The 14,232-nt window shown below is 49.9% G+C and overlaps 1 protein-coding gene across 1 annotated transcript in view; it reads left to right on the top strand.

Moving 5' to 3' along the window:
- Window positions 1-7,310: 7,310 nt before the first annotated feature.
- ATP13A2 (ATPase cation transporting 13A2) overlaps window positions 7,311-14,232 on the top strand; it is a 37,233-nt gene continuing 30,311 nt past the window's right edge. The window contains exon 1 of the mRNA XM_038746850.1: window positions 7,311-7,409. Within this exon, the coding sequence (XP_038602778.1) occupies window positions 7,400-7,409 (10 nt within the window). The 5' untranslated portion in view covers window positions 7,311-7,399. The remainder of the gene's footprint in view (window positions 7,410-14,232) is intronic.

The following is a 14,232-nucleotide window of genomic DNA, read 5'->3' as shown; positions in this document are numbered from 1 at the left end:
TTATTATAATAGCTGGATTCCACGTCTCTGAAGGTCCAGGTTTCCTGTGGGTCTGGGTTCTCTGCCGTGGAATCCCCCAATTCCACCTTCCTGCCCCCAGGGTCGGGGGTCACCAGGTCCCAGATGGGAGGACATTCCTCAGTGCTGAGTGGTTGGGTAGGAGCCTTTAATTTAGGGTGACTTCATGCAGCCTACCCAAACCTGTTTCCCCACAGTCCGCAGAGGAGGTTTCTCAAACAGCCCCGTCTGAGCCTCCGCCTCTCGGCCCTGCCAAGCTCCTAGGCTGGCAGAGGTAGCACCCCCTGGGCCCTGCAACACTTCCTTGTGGCACCTCATACAGCATCCCGCCCCAGCTGCCCAATCAATAAATCACTAATGACCAACAGGCTGTGGAGCTTCCTTCTGCCAGATCAGTTCTGTCAGATCAGGTTTCCTGGTCCGGTCCTGAGAAACCCACATAGGAGCAAAGATGCCCATAAAATGAGTGTTTTACCACCACCTCCAGTGCCCAACTCTACCTGGGCATTGAGTCCTTTCCTCTCGAGATCAAATGCTCAGGGCTTACCCAAGTAACCATCTCATAATAAAACAACAAAGTCCGGTCTATCTGCCCCTCTCTACATCCAGGGCCCTGAATATCTCCACTCAGAGCACGTCAAGCCCAGTCCATGGTGGCCCCCGAGGAGGATGAGTGGGCTACTATGGGCAAGGCCGTGAGAGGGCTGATCTCAGTGATCTGTGTAATTCATTCATTCATTCATTCAATCGTATTTATTGAGTGCTTACTGTGTGCAGAGCACTGTACTAAGTGCTTGGGAAGTACAAGTTGGCAACATATAGAGACGGTCCCTACCCAACAACGGGCTCACGGTCTAGAAGGGGGAGACAGACAACAAAACAAAACATGTAGACACGTCAAGTTGTCAGAACAAATAGAATTAAAGCTAGATGCACATCATTAACAAAATAAATAGAATAGTAAATATGTACAAGTAAAATAAATAGAGTAATAAATCTGTACAAACATATGCAGGTGCTGTGGGGAGGGGAAGGAGGTAGGGCGGGGGGAATTCCCTACATGGACCTTCCTTTAAGCTTCTCCCAAGAAGTGGCTCAGAAATCTCTATGGGTTGGAAAATAAGAATGATGGAGTCTCTTTGAGATCAATCAATCAATCAATCAATCGTATTTATTGAGCGCTTACTGTGTGCAGAGCACTGTACTAAGCTCTTGGGAAGTACAAGTCGGCAACACATAGAGACAGTCCCTACCCAACAGTGGGCTCACAGTCTGGAAGGGGGAGACGGAGAACAAAACCAAACATACTAACAAAATAGAATAAATAGAATAGATATGTACAAGTAAGATAAACAAATAGAGTAATAGATATGTACAAACATATATACATATATACAGGTGCTGTGGGGAAGGGAAGGAGGTAAGATGAGGGGAATGGAGATGGGGACGAGGGGGAGAGGAAGGAGGGGGCTCAGTCTGGGAAGGCCTCCTGGAGGAGGTGAGCTCTCAGTAGGGCCTTGAAGGGAGGAAGAGAGCTAGCTTGGCCAATGTGCGGAGGGAGGGCATTCCAGGCCAGGGGGATGACGTGGGCCGGGGGTCGACGGCGGGACAGGCGAGAACGAGGCACGGAGAGGAGATTAGCGGCAGAGGAGCAGAGGGTGCGGGCTGGGCTGGAGAAAGAGAGAAGGGAGGTGCGGTAGGAGGGGGCGAGGTGATGGACAGCCTTGAAGCCCAGGGTGAGGAGTTTCTGCCTGATGCGTAGGTTGATTGGTAGCCACTGGAGATTTTTGAGGAGATCTGTTGTAATCTGTTGTAAAATCTGTTGTAATGCCCAGTGGCAGCCCTGCTCTCCCTGGGAGCCCCGGTGGGAGGAAACGACAAAGTGAGAGAGGTTGAGGACTGCAGCTCTGGTTTCTGGACTTTCTCAGAAGTGTCAGGGCCTCTCTGCCTGCCCAGGCCAGACTCAACAGACCAGAGCTGAGCCCCCTTCCCTGTCTGCTCTCCTGTAGGGGCTCTCTGAACTCTCACCCTCTTATCATCCCAAACAAACCCACAGCTGAGGCTGAGGCTGAGACAGGGCCTCAGACCTAGACAAACCCTGTCGCCCTGCAGGGTCAGTTGCCCCCAGGGCAGGTTGGGTATGGAGATAGTGGCTGGTGCTGAGTTTTTTCATTCTGGAACTGACTGTCCCAAGAAACGATTTTTTTATGGTGTTTGTTAAGCACTTACTATGTGCCAGGCACTGTAATAATAGTAATAATGGTATTTCTTAAGCGCTTACTATGTGCCAAGCACTAAGTGTTGGGGAGATACAAGGTAATCAGACTGTCCCACATGGGGCTCACAGTCTTAATCCCCACTTTACAGATGAGGTAACTGAAGCCCAGAGAAGTACAGTGACTTGCCCAAAGTCACACAGCGGACAAGTGGCGGAGTCGGGATTAGAACCCACAACCGCTGACTCCCAAGCTCGGGCTCTTTCCACTGAGCTACACTGCTTCTCAACACAGGGGTTGATAGAAATTAATCGGATTGAACGGAGTCCATGTCCCACATGGGACTCAGTCTTAATCCCTATTTTACAGATGAGGTTGTGTGACTTGCCCAAGATCACGCAGCGGACAAGTGGTGCAGCTGGAATTAGACCCAAGTCCTTCTGACTCCCACACCTGCGAAATTCAACCCCTGGCATCCAGTGAGGAAGAGACTAATAATAATAATAATAATAATAATGAAATTTGTTAGGAGAAGCACTGTGGCTTAGTGGAAAGAGCACAGGCTTGGGAGTCAGAGGTTGTGGGTTCTAATCCCGGCTCCACCACTTATCAGCTGTATGCCTTTTTGGCAAGTCTTAACTTCTCTGTGCCTCAGTTACCTCAACTGTAAAGTGGAGATTAAAACTGTGAGCCCTACGTGGGACAACCTGGTTACGCTGTATGTCCCCCAGCACTTAGAACAGTGCTTGGTACATAGTGTTTAACAAATACCATTATTATTTTTATTATTATTTATTAAGCACTTCCTATCATGAACATTGTAGTATTGGAGTGTGGTCAGACCCTTCCATCCCCCACATACCATCTTCGTTGGCAGGACAACAAGATACCCAAGCAATGGCTCAGTGGCGAGTTGAAATGGGGTAATTAGAGGCACAGAAGAAGCTCTTTAAAGAGTCAGAGGAGCAAAACCTTAAAGGACTATGAGGCGTAACAGCGTGGAGAGCTGCAGAAGACAGGTTGGTCTGGTGTACAGCGATCAAGCATGAGATATCTCTCTTGGAGCAGAAAGTTCTGGGAAGATCTTGACGCCAAGAAGGAGGAACAAAAAGAGAACCAGGCAGCGAGTGGCAATCTTCACCAGCTCACAATGCAGAAGGAACCACCAGGCTCCATTGGTGTTATCAGCCCTTTCTGCGTCCACCAAGAAAATCTCATCGGCATCCTTCGCCTCACCGTTGAAACTGAAAGATAACTAATTATGTCATAAATCACGAGGGACCATTAGTTAACAAGTCATGACATAAACTCCTTCACCGCAAGCTCGCTGTGGGCAGGGAATGTGTCTGTTTTTTGTTATATTCCAGCACTTAGTACAGTGCTTGGCACACAGTAAGCACTCAGTAAATACAATTGAATGAATGAATGAATAAATGCTGCATTGAATACGGGCCCTCACGCCCCACAAGGAGCTTTCAGTTCACAGTATTGTGGCTGCTCCCCCGTGGAAGGGGTGCTATCCTATTTCACCAGAGAAGAGAAAGCACAATCACTCTGTGAGATGGAGGGTTGGTGGGGTGGGGGGAGAATCAGCCCATGCACCATCCGACCCCCCACCCCCAGTAAGGAGTTGCTTCTAAAAAACTCCAGTGGTTGCCCACCCACCTCCGCATCACACAAAAACTCCTCACCAGTGGCTTGATAGCAGTCCATCACCTTCTCCCTCCTACTACAACCCAGACCGCACAGTTTGCTCCTCTAATCTGAGCTCATCTCACCGCTGACCTCTGGCCCATGATCTACCTCCCACCCGAAACACCCTCGCTCCTCAAATCCGACCATTACTCTTTCCTCCTTCAAAGCCTTATCAAAGACCCACCTGTCCCCCAGAAAAGCAGTGTGGCTCAGTGGAAGGAGCCCGAGATTGGGAGTCAGAGGTTGTGGGTTTTCAGCCCAGCTCCGCCACTTGTCTGCTGTGTGACCTAGGGCAAGCCACTTAACTTCTCTGTGCCTCAGTTACGTCGTCTGTAAAAGTGGGAGTTAAGACTGTGAGCCCCACGAGGGACAACCTGATTATTACTCTATTTATTTATTTATTTATTTATTTTATTTGTACATATCTATTCGATTTATTTTATTTTGTTAGTATGTTTGGTTTTGTTCTCTGTCTCCCCCTTTTAGACTGTGAGCCCACTGTTGGGTAGGGACTGTCTCTATATGTTGCCAATTTGTACTTCCCAAGCGCTTAGTACAGTGCTCTGCACATAGTAAGCGCTCAATAAATACGATTGATGATGATGATGCTCTACCACAGCACTTAGTACAGTGCTTGGCACATAGTAAGTGCTTAACAAATACCATAATTACTATTATTATTATTTCCTCTTCTCCCACTCCCTTCTGCATCATCCTGACTTTATTCATCCCCCCCTCCCAGCCCCACATCACTTATGTATATATCTGTAATTTATTCATTTATATTAATGTCTGTCGCCCCGCCTCTAGACTGTAAGCTCCCTGTGGGCAGGGAATATATCTGTTTATTGATGTATTGCAGTCTCCCAAGTGCTCAGTACAGTGCTCTGCACACAGCAAGCACTCAATAAATACAAATGAATGAGAGAGAGAGAGAGAGAGAGAAAGATGGAGTTGGTCGGACAGTGAAAGAGACAGAAAGAGAGTATGGACAGCCAGGCAGGCGGCCCCAGAGAGGAAAGCACACCTCCTCCAAGAGGCCTTCCCAGACTAAGCCCCATTTTCCTCAGCTCCCCCTCCCTTCCGCGTCACCTCCACTCACTCCCTTTGCTCTTCCCCCCACCCCATCTAGTTTATATACATGTATATGTCTATAATTCTATTTATTTATATTGATGCCTGTTTACTTGTTTTGATGTCTGTCTCCCCCGCTCTAGACTGTAAGCCTGTCGTGGGCAGAAACTGTCTCTCTTTATTGTTGTATTGTACTTTCCAAGCGCCCGCTGTGGGCAGGGATTGTCTCTATTTTTTGCTGAATTGTACTTCACAAAGGCTTAGTTCAGTGCTCTGCACACAGTAAGTTCTCAATAAATATGATTGGATGAATGAATAAATGCTTAATAAGTACGAATGAATGACTGAATGACTGACTGGCTGACTGACTGAATGAATGACTGGCTGGCTGACTGACTGACTGAATGAATGAATGAATGAATGGCTGAATGACGGACTGACCTAATGACTCAATGAATGAATGCATGAATGAATGGCTGACCAACTGAATGACTCAATGAATGAATGAATGAATGAATGAATGGCTGACCGACTGAATGACTGGCTGACTGAGTGAATGAATGACCGACTGAATGACTGACTGACTGACTGAATGGCTAACTGACTGACTGACTGAATGAATGAATGAATGAATGACCGACCGGCTGACTGGCTGACTGAATGACTGACTGACTGGCTGACTGGCTGACTGACTGACTAAATGATTGAATGAATGGCTGGCTGACCGACTGGCTGACTGACTGACCGACTGACAGAATGAATGAATGACTGGCTGACCGACTGAATGACTGAGTGAATGAACTTCTCTGGACCTCAGTTCCCTCATCTGTAAAATGGGGATGAAGACTGTGAGCCCCCCCGTGGGACAACCCGATCACCTTGTAACCTCCCCAGCGCTTAGAACAGTGCTTTGCACATGGTAAGTGCTTAATAAATGCCATTATTATTATTATTATTATTATTATTATTATTATTAATGAATGAATGGCTGACTGAATGACTGACTGGCTGGCTGACAATGACTGACTGGCTGAATGACTGACTGGCTGGCTGACAATGACTGACTGGCTGAATGACTATGACTGACTGGCTGACAATGACTGACTGGCTGGCTGACAATGACTGACTGGCTGAATGACTATGACTGACTGGTACATTTATTTGTACATGTTTATTCTATTTATTTTATTTTGTCAATATGTTTTGTTTTGTTCTCTCTCACCCTCTTCTAGACTGTGAGCCCACTGTTGGGTAGGGACTGCCTCTATATGTTGCCAACTTGTACGTCCCAAGCACTTAGTACAGTGCTCTGCACACAGTAAGTGCTTAATAAATACGATTGAATGACTGACTGACTGGCTGACAATGACTGACTGGCTGAGAATGACTGGCTGGCTGAGAATGACTGACTGGCTGGCTGACAATGGCTGGCTGAATGACTGACTGGCTGACTGGCTGACAATGACTGGCTGGCTGAATGACTGACTGGCTGACAATGACTGACTGGCTGACAATGACTGACTGGCTGGCTGAATGACTGACTGTCTGACAATGACTGACTGTCTGACAATGACTGACTGGCTGACTGAATGACTGACTGGCTGAGAATGACTGACTGGCTGCCTGAATGACTGACTGACTGGCTGACAATGACTGACTGGCTGACAATGACTGACTGGCTGCCTGAATGACTGACTGACTGGCTGACAATGACTGACTGGCTGACAATGACTGGCTGGCCGAATGACCCACTGTTGGGTAGGGACTGTCTCTATATGTTGCCAATTTGTACTTCCCAAGCGCTTAGTACAGTGCTCTGCACATAGTAAGCGCTCAAGAAATACGATTGATGATGATGACTGGCTGACAATATGGCTGACTGAATGACTGACTGACTGGCTGACAACATGACTGGCTGACGATGCCTGACTGGCTGTCTGACTGACTGGCTGACAATGACTGACTGACAATGACTGACTGGCCGCCAACATGACTGACTTTCTGTCTGCCTGAGGCGCTTCGGCGATGGCGGCGTTGGCCGGTCCGAGGCCTCGGGGGTGAGGGAGCGGGCCCGGACTACAACTCCCAGCAGCCCCCGCGGCGGGGCCGAGGAGGCCGTGCAGGCCCAGGCCCCGACCATTGCCCTCCCTCCCTCCATCCCTCCCTCCCTCAGCACCGGTCGGTCGCCCTCCCTCAGGACCGGTCGCCCACTCGCCCTCCCTCCCTCCCTCCCTCCCTCCTTCCCTCAGGACCGAAAAGCCGCTGCAGCCGCAGCCGGGGAGGGTCGGTCCCGCTCCCAGGCCCGGCGGCGATGAGCAGCAGGACCTGCAGGAGAAGCTGCAGGAGAAGCTGCAGGAAAAGCTGCAAGGGCTGCAGCAGCTGCAGCCGCCTTCGCGATGAGCGCGGGTGAGGGGGGTCGGCCGACGCCGGCTGTTCGGGGGTGGGCTGGCCAGCTCCGTATTTATTACTCTATTTATTTATTTTACTTTATTTATTCTATTCTATTTAGTATGTTTGGTTTTGTTGTCCGTCTCCCCCCTTCTAGACTGGGAGCCCGCTGTTGGGCTAGAGGTTGCCAACTTGGACTTCCCGAGCGCTTAGTACAGTGCTCTGCACGCAGTAGGCGCTCAGTAAATACGATCGAACTGTCAGCCCACTGTTGGGGAAGGACCGGCTCTAGATGGTGCCGACTTGGACTTCCCAAGCGCTTAGTACAGTGCTCTGCACACAGTAAGCGCTCAGTAAATACGATCGAACGAACGAACTGTGATCCCAATGTTGGGTAGGGGCCGTCTCTAGATGTTGCCAACTTGGACTTCCCAAGCGCTTAGTACAGTGCTCTGCACACAGTAAGCGCTCAGTAAATACGATCGAACGAACGAACTGTGATCCCACTGTTGGGGAAGGACCGGCTCTATATGTTGCCGACTTGGACTTCCCGAGCGCTTAGTACAGTGCTCTGCACACAGTAGGCGCTCAGTAAATGCGATCGAACGAACGAACTGTCATCCCACTGTTGGGTAGGGACCGTCTCTAGATGGTGCCAACTTGGACTTCCCAAGCGCTTAGTACAGTGCTCTGCACACAGTAAGCGCTCAGTAAGAACGAACGAACTGTGATCCCACTGTTGGGGAAGGACCGTCTCTAGATGGTGCCAACTTGGACTTCCCAAGCGCTTAGTACAGTGCACACAGTAAGCGCCCAATAAATACGATGGAATGAATGAATGAATGAGCCCGGAGGGGAGACGTGGGCACCAAGCCCGGCATCCCGGTGCCGTGTTCCCGGGAGGGCCCCCAAATCGGGGGGCTGTGCCCCCCTCGGACCGACTTGGGCGAATAATAATAACAAAGGCATTTATTAAGCGCTTACTATGTGCAGAGCGCCGTTCTAAGCGCTGGGGAGGTGACAAGGAGATCAGGTTGTCCCACGGGGGGCTCACGGTCTTCATCCCCGTTTTGCAGATGAGGTCACTGAGGCCCAGAGAAGGGAAGTGACTTGCCCGAAGTCACACAGCTGACAAGTGGCGGGGGCGGGATTCGAACCCGTGATCCCCCCCACCCCTTCCCTCGGCCCCGGGTGACTGACAGCCCGAAAGGGGGTGTGCATCCCCTGCCCCCCCCGGACTCCGGGGTCCTGGGCCAGGCTGGCTCGGGCTACCCCATAGCCCCCAGCCCCTCTGGGAGGGCATCTCGTCCAAGCAATAGCCAGGCTGCAGGGGCCTACTTGGGTTATGCAAACTGGGGAGAGACAGGCTAGGACACCGCAGAACTGCTGCTGCTACTCCTCCTCCTCTTCCTCCTTTTCTTCTTCCTCCTCCTTCTGCTGTCAGCGAGAGGGTGGCACTGTACCAGAGTCCCTGAACCCTACTTGCTTAGGTCTTGTTTCTGGGACAATTGTTGCCAGTTTGTACAAATTGTTGCCAATTTGTACTTCCCAAGCGCTTAGTACAGTGCTCTGCACATAGTAAGCGCTCAATAAATACGATTGATTGATTGATTGATTGGGCTGTGGCCTGTCCCCATCTCTCTTCCCTCCTTAATAATAATGATAATGATGGCATTTCTAGACTGTGAGCCCACTGTTGGGTAGGGACCGTCTCTGTATGTTGCCAGCTTGTACTTCCCAAGCGCTTAGTACAGTGCTCTGCACACAGTAAGCGGTCAATAAATACGATTGAGTGAATGAATTTAAGCACTTGCTCTGTGCCGAACACTGTTCTAAGCGCTGGGGGAGATTCATTCATTCAATCGTGTTTATTGAGCACTTACTGTGTGCAGAGCACTGGACTAAGTGCTTGGGAAGTACAAGTTGGCAACATATAGAGACGGTCCCTACCCAACAGTGGGCTCACAGTCTAGAAGATACAAGGTCATCAGGTTGTCCCACGTGGGGCTCACAGCCTTAATCCCCATTTTCATTCATTCATTCATTCAATCGTATTTATTGAGCGCTTACTTTGTGCAGAGCACTGTATTAAGCGCTTGGGAAGTACAAGTTGGCAACATATAGAGACGGTCCCTACCCAACAGTGGGCTCACAGTCTAGAAGATACAAGGTCATCAGGCTGTCCCACGTGGGGCTCACAGCCTTAATCCCCATTTTCATTCATTCATTCAATCGTATTTATTGAATGCTTACTGTGTGCAGAGCACTGTACTAAGCACTTGGGAAGTACAAGTTAGCAACATATAGAGGACGGTCCCTACCCAACAGTGGGCTCACAGTCTAGAAGATACAAGGTAATAAGGTTGTCCCACGTGGGGCTCACAGCCTTAATTCCCATTTTCATTCATTCAGTCGTATTTATTGAGCCCTTACTGTGTGCAGAGCACTGGACTAAGTGCTTGGGAAGTACAAGTCGGCAACATATAGAGAATTTATTGAGCGCTTACTGTGTGCAGAGCACTGTACTAAGCGCTTGGGAAGTACCAGTCGGCAGTATCTAGAGACGGTCCCTACCCAACAACGGGCTCCCAATCTAGAAGGGGGAGACAGACAACAAAACAAAACACGTGGACAGGTGTCAGGTCGTCAGAATAAATAGAAGTAAAGCTAGATGCACATCTTTAACAAAGATAGAAGGGACCGTCTCTATATGTTGCCAAATTGTACTTCCCAAGCGCTTAGTACAGTGCTCTGCACACAGTAAGCGCTCAATAAATGCAATTGAATGAATGAATATGTACAAGTAAAATAAATCCAGATGAAGGAACTGAGGCCCAGGGAACTGAGGTGAGTTGCCCAAAGTCACACAGCTGATCAGTGACCACTCCCCTCTTCACCTTCCCTCCCGCCATCACTGCCCTCATCTTTCCTCTCTCTCCTTCCCCTCCCTTTCTCCTTCCTCCTCCACCCCGCAGCCCCCGTCCCGGAAGGCCCCAGGGCTGGGAGGTTTTCATTTCATTTATCCAGTCGTATTTATTGAGCGCTTACTGTGTGCAGAGCACTGTACTTGGACTGACAGCCCGAGAACCGGGGGTCAGAGATGCGTCATTGGCAGGGGGTCAAAGGGAGGTGAGGTTCTGAGTTTCTGGATGACAGCCCGAGGGAGACTGATGCCCCGGAGAGGTTTGAGGGAGGGGAGGAAAGGCTGGTTTTGTTCCTGGTACCGGTTCCTCAGTTGGTTTCCTCGAGTCCCTGGCAAGCAGACAACCTGCCTTTTTCCAGAGGCTCCTTGATAGATCTCCTAGTCCATCCCCCTGCCTCCCTGCCAGACCACGCCAGAACCAACCTATCCAGACACAAAAATCTCCCGGTTTAAAGATTTAGGAGAAGGAGCTTCCAAAACCCCCAGGCACCTCCTGGAGGGTCCCATCCCATGCTCTCCGGGAAGTTTTTCCATCAGTTCAACCTAAATCCCTCCTGCCATAATAACGATAATGATGATATTTGTTAACCACTTACTATGTGTCAAGTAATAATAATAATAATGGCATTTGTTAAGCTATGTGCCAAGCACTGTTCTAAGCACTGGGGGAGGTTACAAGGTAATCAGGTTGCCCCACATGGGGCTCACAGTCTTAATCCCCATTTTCATTCATTCATTCAGTCGTATTTATTGAGCGCTTACTGTGGGCAGAGCACTGTACGCTTGGGAAGTACATGTTGGCAACATATAGAGGCGGTCCCTACCCAACAGTGGGCTCACAGTCTAGAAGACTAGAAGTTCCAGATGAGGGAACTGAGGCACAGAGAAGTGAAGTGAGCCCACTGTTGGGTAGGGACTGTCTCTATATGTTGCCAACTTGTACTTCCCAAGCGCTTAGTACAGTGCTTATCAATCAATCAATCAATCAATCGTATTTATTGAGCACTTACTGTGTGCAGAGCACTGTACTAAGCGCTTGGGAAGTACAAGTTGGCAACATATAGAGACAGTCCCTACCCAACAGTGGGCTCACAGTCTAGAACACAGTAAGCGCTCAATAAATACGATTGATTGATTGATTGCCCAAAGTCACACAGCTGACAAGTGGCAGAGCGGGGATTAGAACCCATGACCTCTGACTGCCAAGCCCGTGCTTTTTCCTCTGAGCCACACTGCTTCTGTTCTAAGCGCCGAGTTACATATAAGCTAATCAGGTTGGAGGCAGTCCCTCGTAGTCTTGAATCCCCACTTTTACAGATGAGGTAACTGAGTCACAGAAAAGTGAAGTGACTTGCCCAAGGTCTCACAGCAGACAAGCGGCAGAGCCGGGATTAGAACCCAGGTCCTTCTGACTCCCGGGCCCAAGCTGTAGCCACTGGGCCATGCTGCTTCCCGAGAAACAAGAATGCCCATCTCAGTATCAGGAGAACAAGGATTCACTGGTCTCCGGTCCCCCCCGCGCCGTCCACACACTGAGCCGTACAACCCAAAGCCTCGATCTCACAGCCGGAGATGCCCAGGCTGCCGTCTGCCCGCTTTGCCCGGGCCAGGCTTCTCCCGAGGGCGGGCCGGGGGTGCCCAGGCGGCGAGCCCGGGCAGGGACACAAAGAGGAAGCCCAAATCTGGCTCGGTCTGCGGCCGTATCAGCGGCCAGGGAAGTTGAGGTCTGGCGGCGTGGTCCCAGTAGGAAGCGAAGAGTTCCTGAATAGCTTTGACTCTGGTTCCGTGGCACAGTGGAAGGAGCCCGGGGCTTTGGAGTCAGAGGTCATGGGTTCAAATCCTGGCTCCGCCACTCGTCGGCTGGGTGAATTTGGGCAAGTCACTTAACTTCTCTGGGCCCCAGTTACCTCATCTGTAAAATGGGGATGAAGACTGTGAGCCCCCCGTGGGGCAACCTGATCACCTTGTAACCTCCCCAGCGCTTAGAACAGGGCTTTGCACATAGTAAGCGCTTAATAAATGCCATCATCATTATCATTATTATTATTATTATTATTACTTGGGCTGGGGCCACCCAGCTTGGCTTCTCTCCTACTGGGCTTTGGGAGGGGGTTGTTGTCACCACCATGAGAGGGGAGCCAACTATGGGGCAGAGTAGGCCCCGTGATCCCTCTGCCCCCTGGCTGAGGGGACCCACTTCCATCTTCTAGACTGTGAGCCCACTGTTGGGTAGGGACCGTCTCTATATGTTGGCAACTTGGACTCCCCAAGCGCTTAGGACAGTGCTCTGCCCACAGTAAGCGCTCAATAAATACGATTGAATGAATGAATGAATGAATGAATCCAACTGACCCTGAGCACCTGATCTTTCAAATCCGAGGACCGCTTTTCGTTCTTCTCTCCTTCACCATGCTCACCACCCCTGCTAGTCTCTCCTCCCATCCTCTGGTGGTAGCGGTGACCGAGGGAGTTGGGCCAGAGACGAGGAACAGCTTCCTTTCGGAGAGGGATTTTAGACAGAACCGGCGGCTCAGTAAAGCCAGGTAGTCTCCCACTTTGAACAGCTTCAAAAACCAGGATTCTGCTGCGGTAGGGCGGTTAGGTGGAGTCGTGCCTGGAGGCAGAGGGATGGATTAAATGACCTCTTTGGGGGTGCCTTCCAAGCCCAGGGGTGCCATGTTGTATGGAACAGTGCAATCCGCACAGCTGGTGGGGAAAGTCTGATTTAGGATGATAGTTGGGGAGGGTGTGTGTGTGTGTGTGTGTGTGTGTATATATATGTGTACGCACTTCACATTTACATAAAGGAGAGCAGCCTCACTGAGCTAGCTTGGCTAACCATCCTTCCTGGTTACATGGGAGCCCCTCCTACCCAAAGTCGGAGATTTTGCTCCTCAGGAGACCAGGAGTAGTAGTAATAACGATGATGATCGTCATCAATGGTATTTATTCATTCATTCGTTCGTTCAATCGTATTTATTGAGCGCTTACGGTGTGCAGAGCACTGTCCTAAGCGCTTGGGAAGTACAAGTTGGCAACATATAGAGACGGTCCCTACCCAACAGTGGGCTCACAGTCTAGAAGGGGGAGACAGAGAACAAAACAAAACATATTAACAAAATAAAATAAATAGAATAAATATGTACAAATAAAATAAATAGAGTAATAAGTACGTACAAACATATATACAGGTGCTGTGGGGAGGTAAGGAGATAAGGCGGGGAGGATGGGGAGAGGAATTGTAGTATTCTCATAGTATTGAGAGCTACTATGTGCCAAGCACTGTACTAAGCTCTTGGGAGAGTATTCATTCATTCAGTTGTATTTATTGACACATTCCCTGCCCATAACGCGCTTACAGTCTAGAGGGGGGGAAACAGACATTAATATAAATTAATAAGTTACAGAAATGTACCTAAGTGCTGTGGGGCTGGGAGCGGGGAAGAAGAAAGGGAGCAAGTCAGGGTGATGCAGAAGGGAGTAGGAGAAGAGGAAGGGGGGGCTTAGTCAGGGAAGCCCTCCTGGAGGAGGTGTGCCTTGAAGGGGGCAACAGTAATTGTCTCTCAGATTTTAGGAGGGAGGGTGTTCCAGGTAGGGGTCGGCGGTGAGATAGGCAGGATCGAGTCACAATGAGAAGGGTAGCATTAGAGGAGTGAAGTTTGCGGGCTGGATTGTAGTAGGAAAGTTGCGAGGTGAGGTAGGAGAAGACAGGGTGATTGAGTGCTTCAACACCAATGGTGAGGAGTTTTTGTTTGATGCAGAGATGGAAGGACAACTACTGGAGTTTTTGGAGGAGTGGGGAGACACGTCCTGAACAATTTGTAGAAAAATGACCCGGGCAGCAGAGTGAAATATGGACTGGAGTGGGGAGAGACAGGAGGCCGGGAGGTCAGCAAGGAAGCTGATGCAGTAATCCAG

The sequence above is a fragment of the Tachyglossus aculeatus genome, chromosome 5, assembly GCF_015852505.1.
Source record: "Tachyglossus aculeatus isolate mTacAcu1 chromosome 5, mTacAcu1.pri, whole genome shotgun sequence".
In the NCBI taxonomy this organism is placed as follows: Eukaryota; Metazoa; Chordata; class Mammalia; order Monotremata; family Tachyglossidae; genus Tachyglossus; species Tachyglossus aculeatus.
The sequence above is the reverse complement of the archived record's forward strand: the minus strand, read 5'-3'. Positions and strand labels throughout refer to the sequence as shown.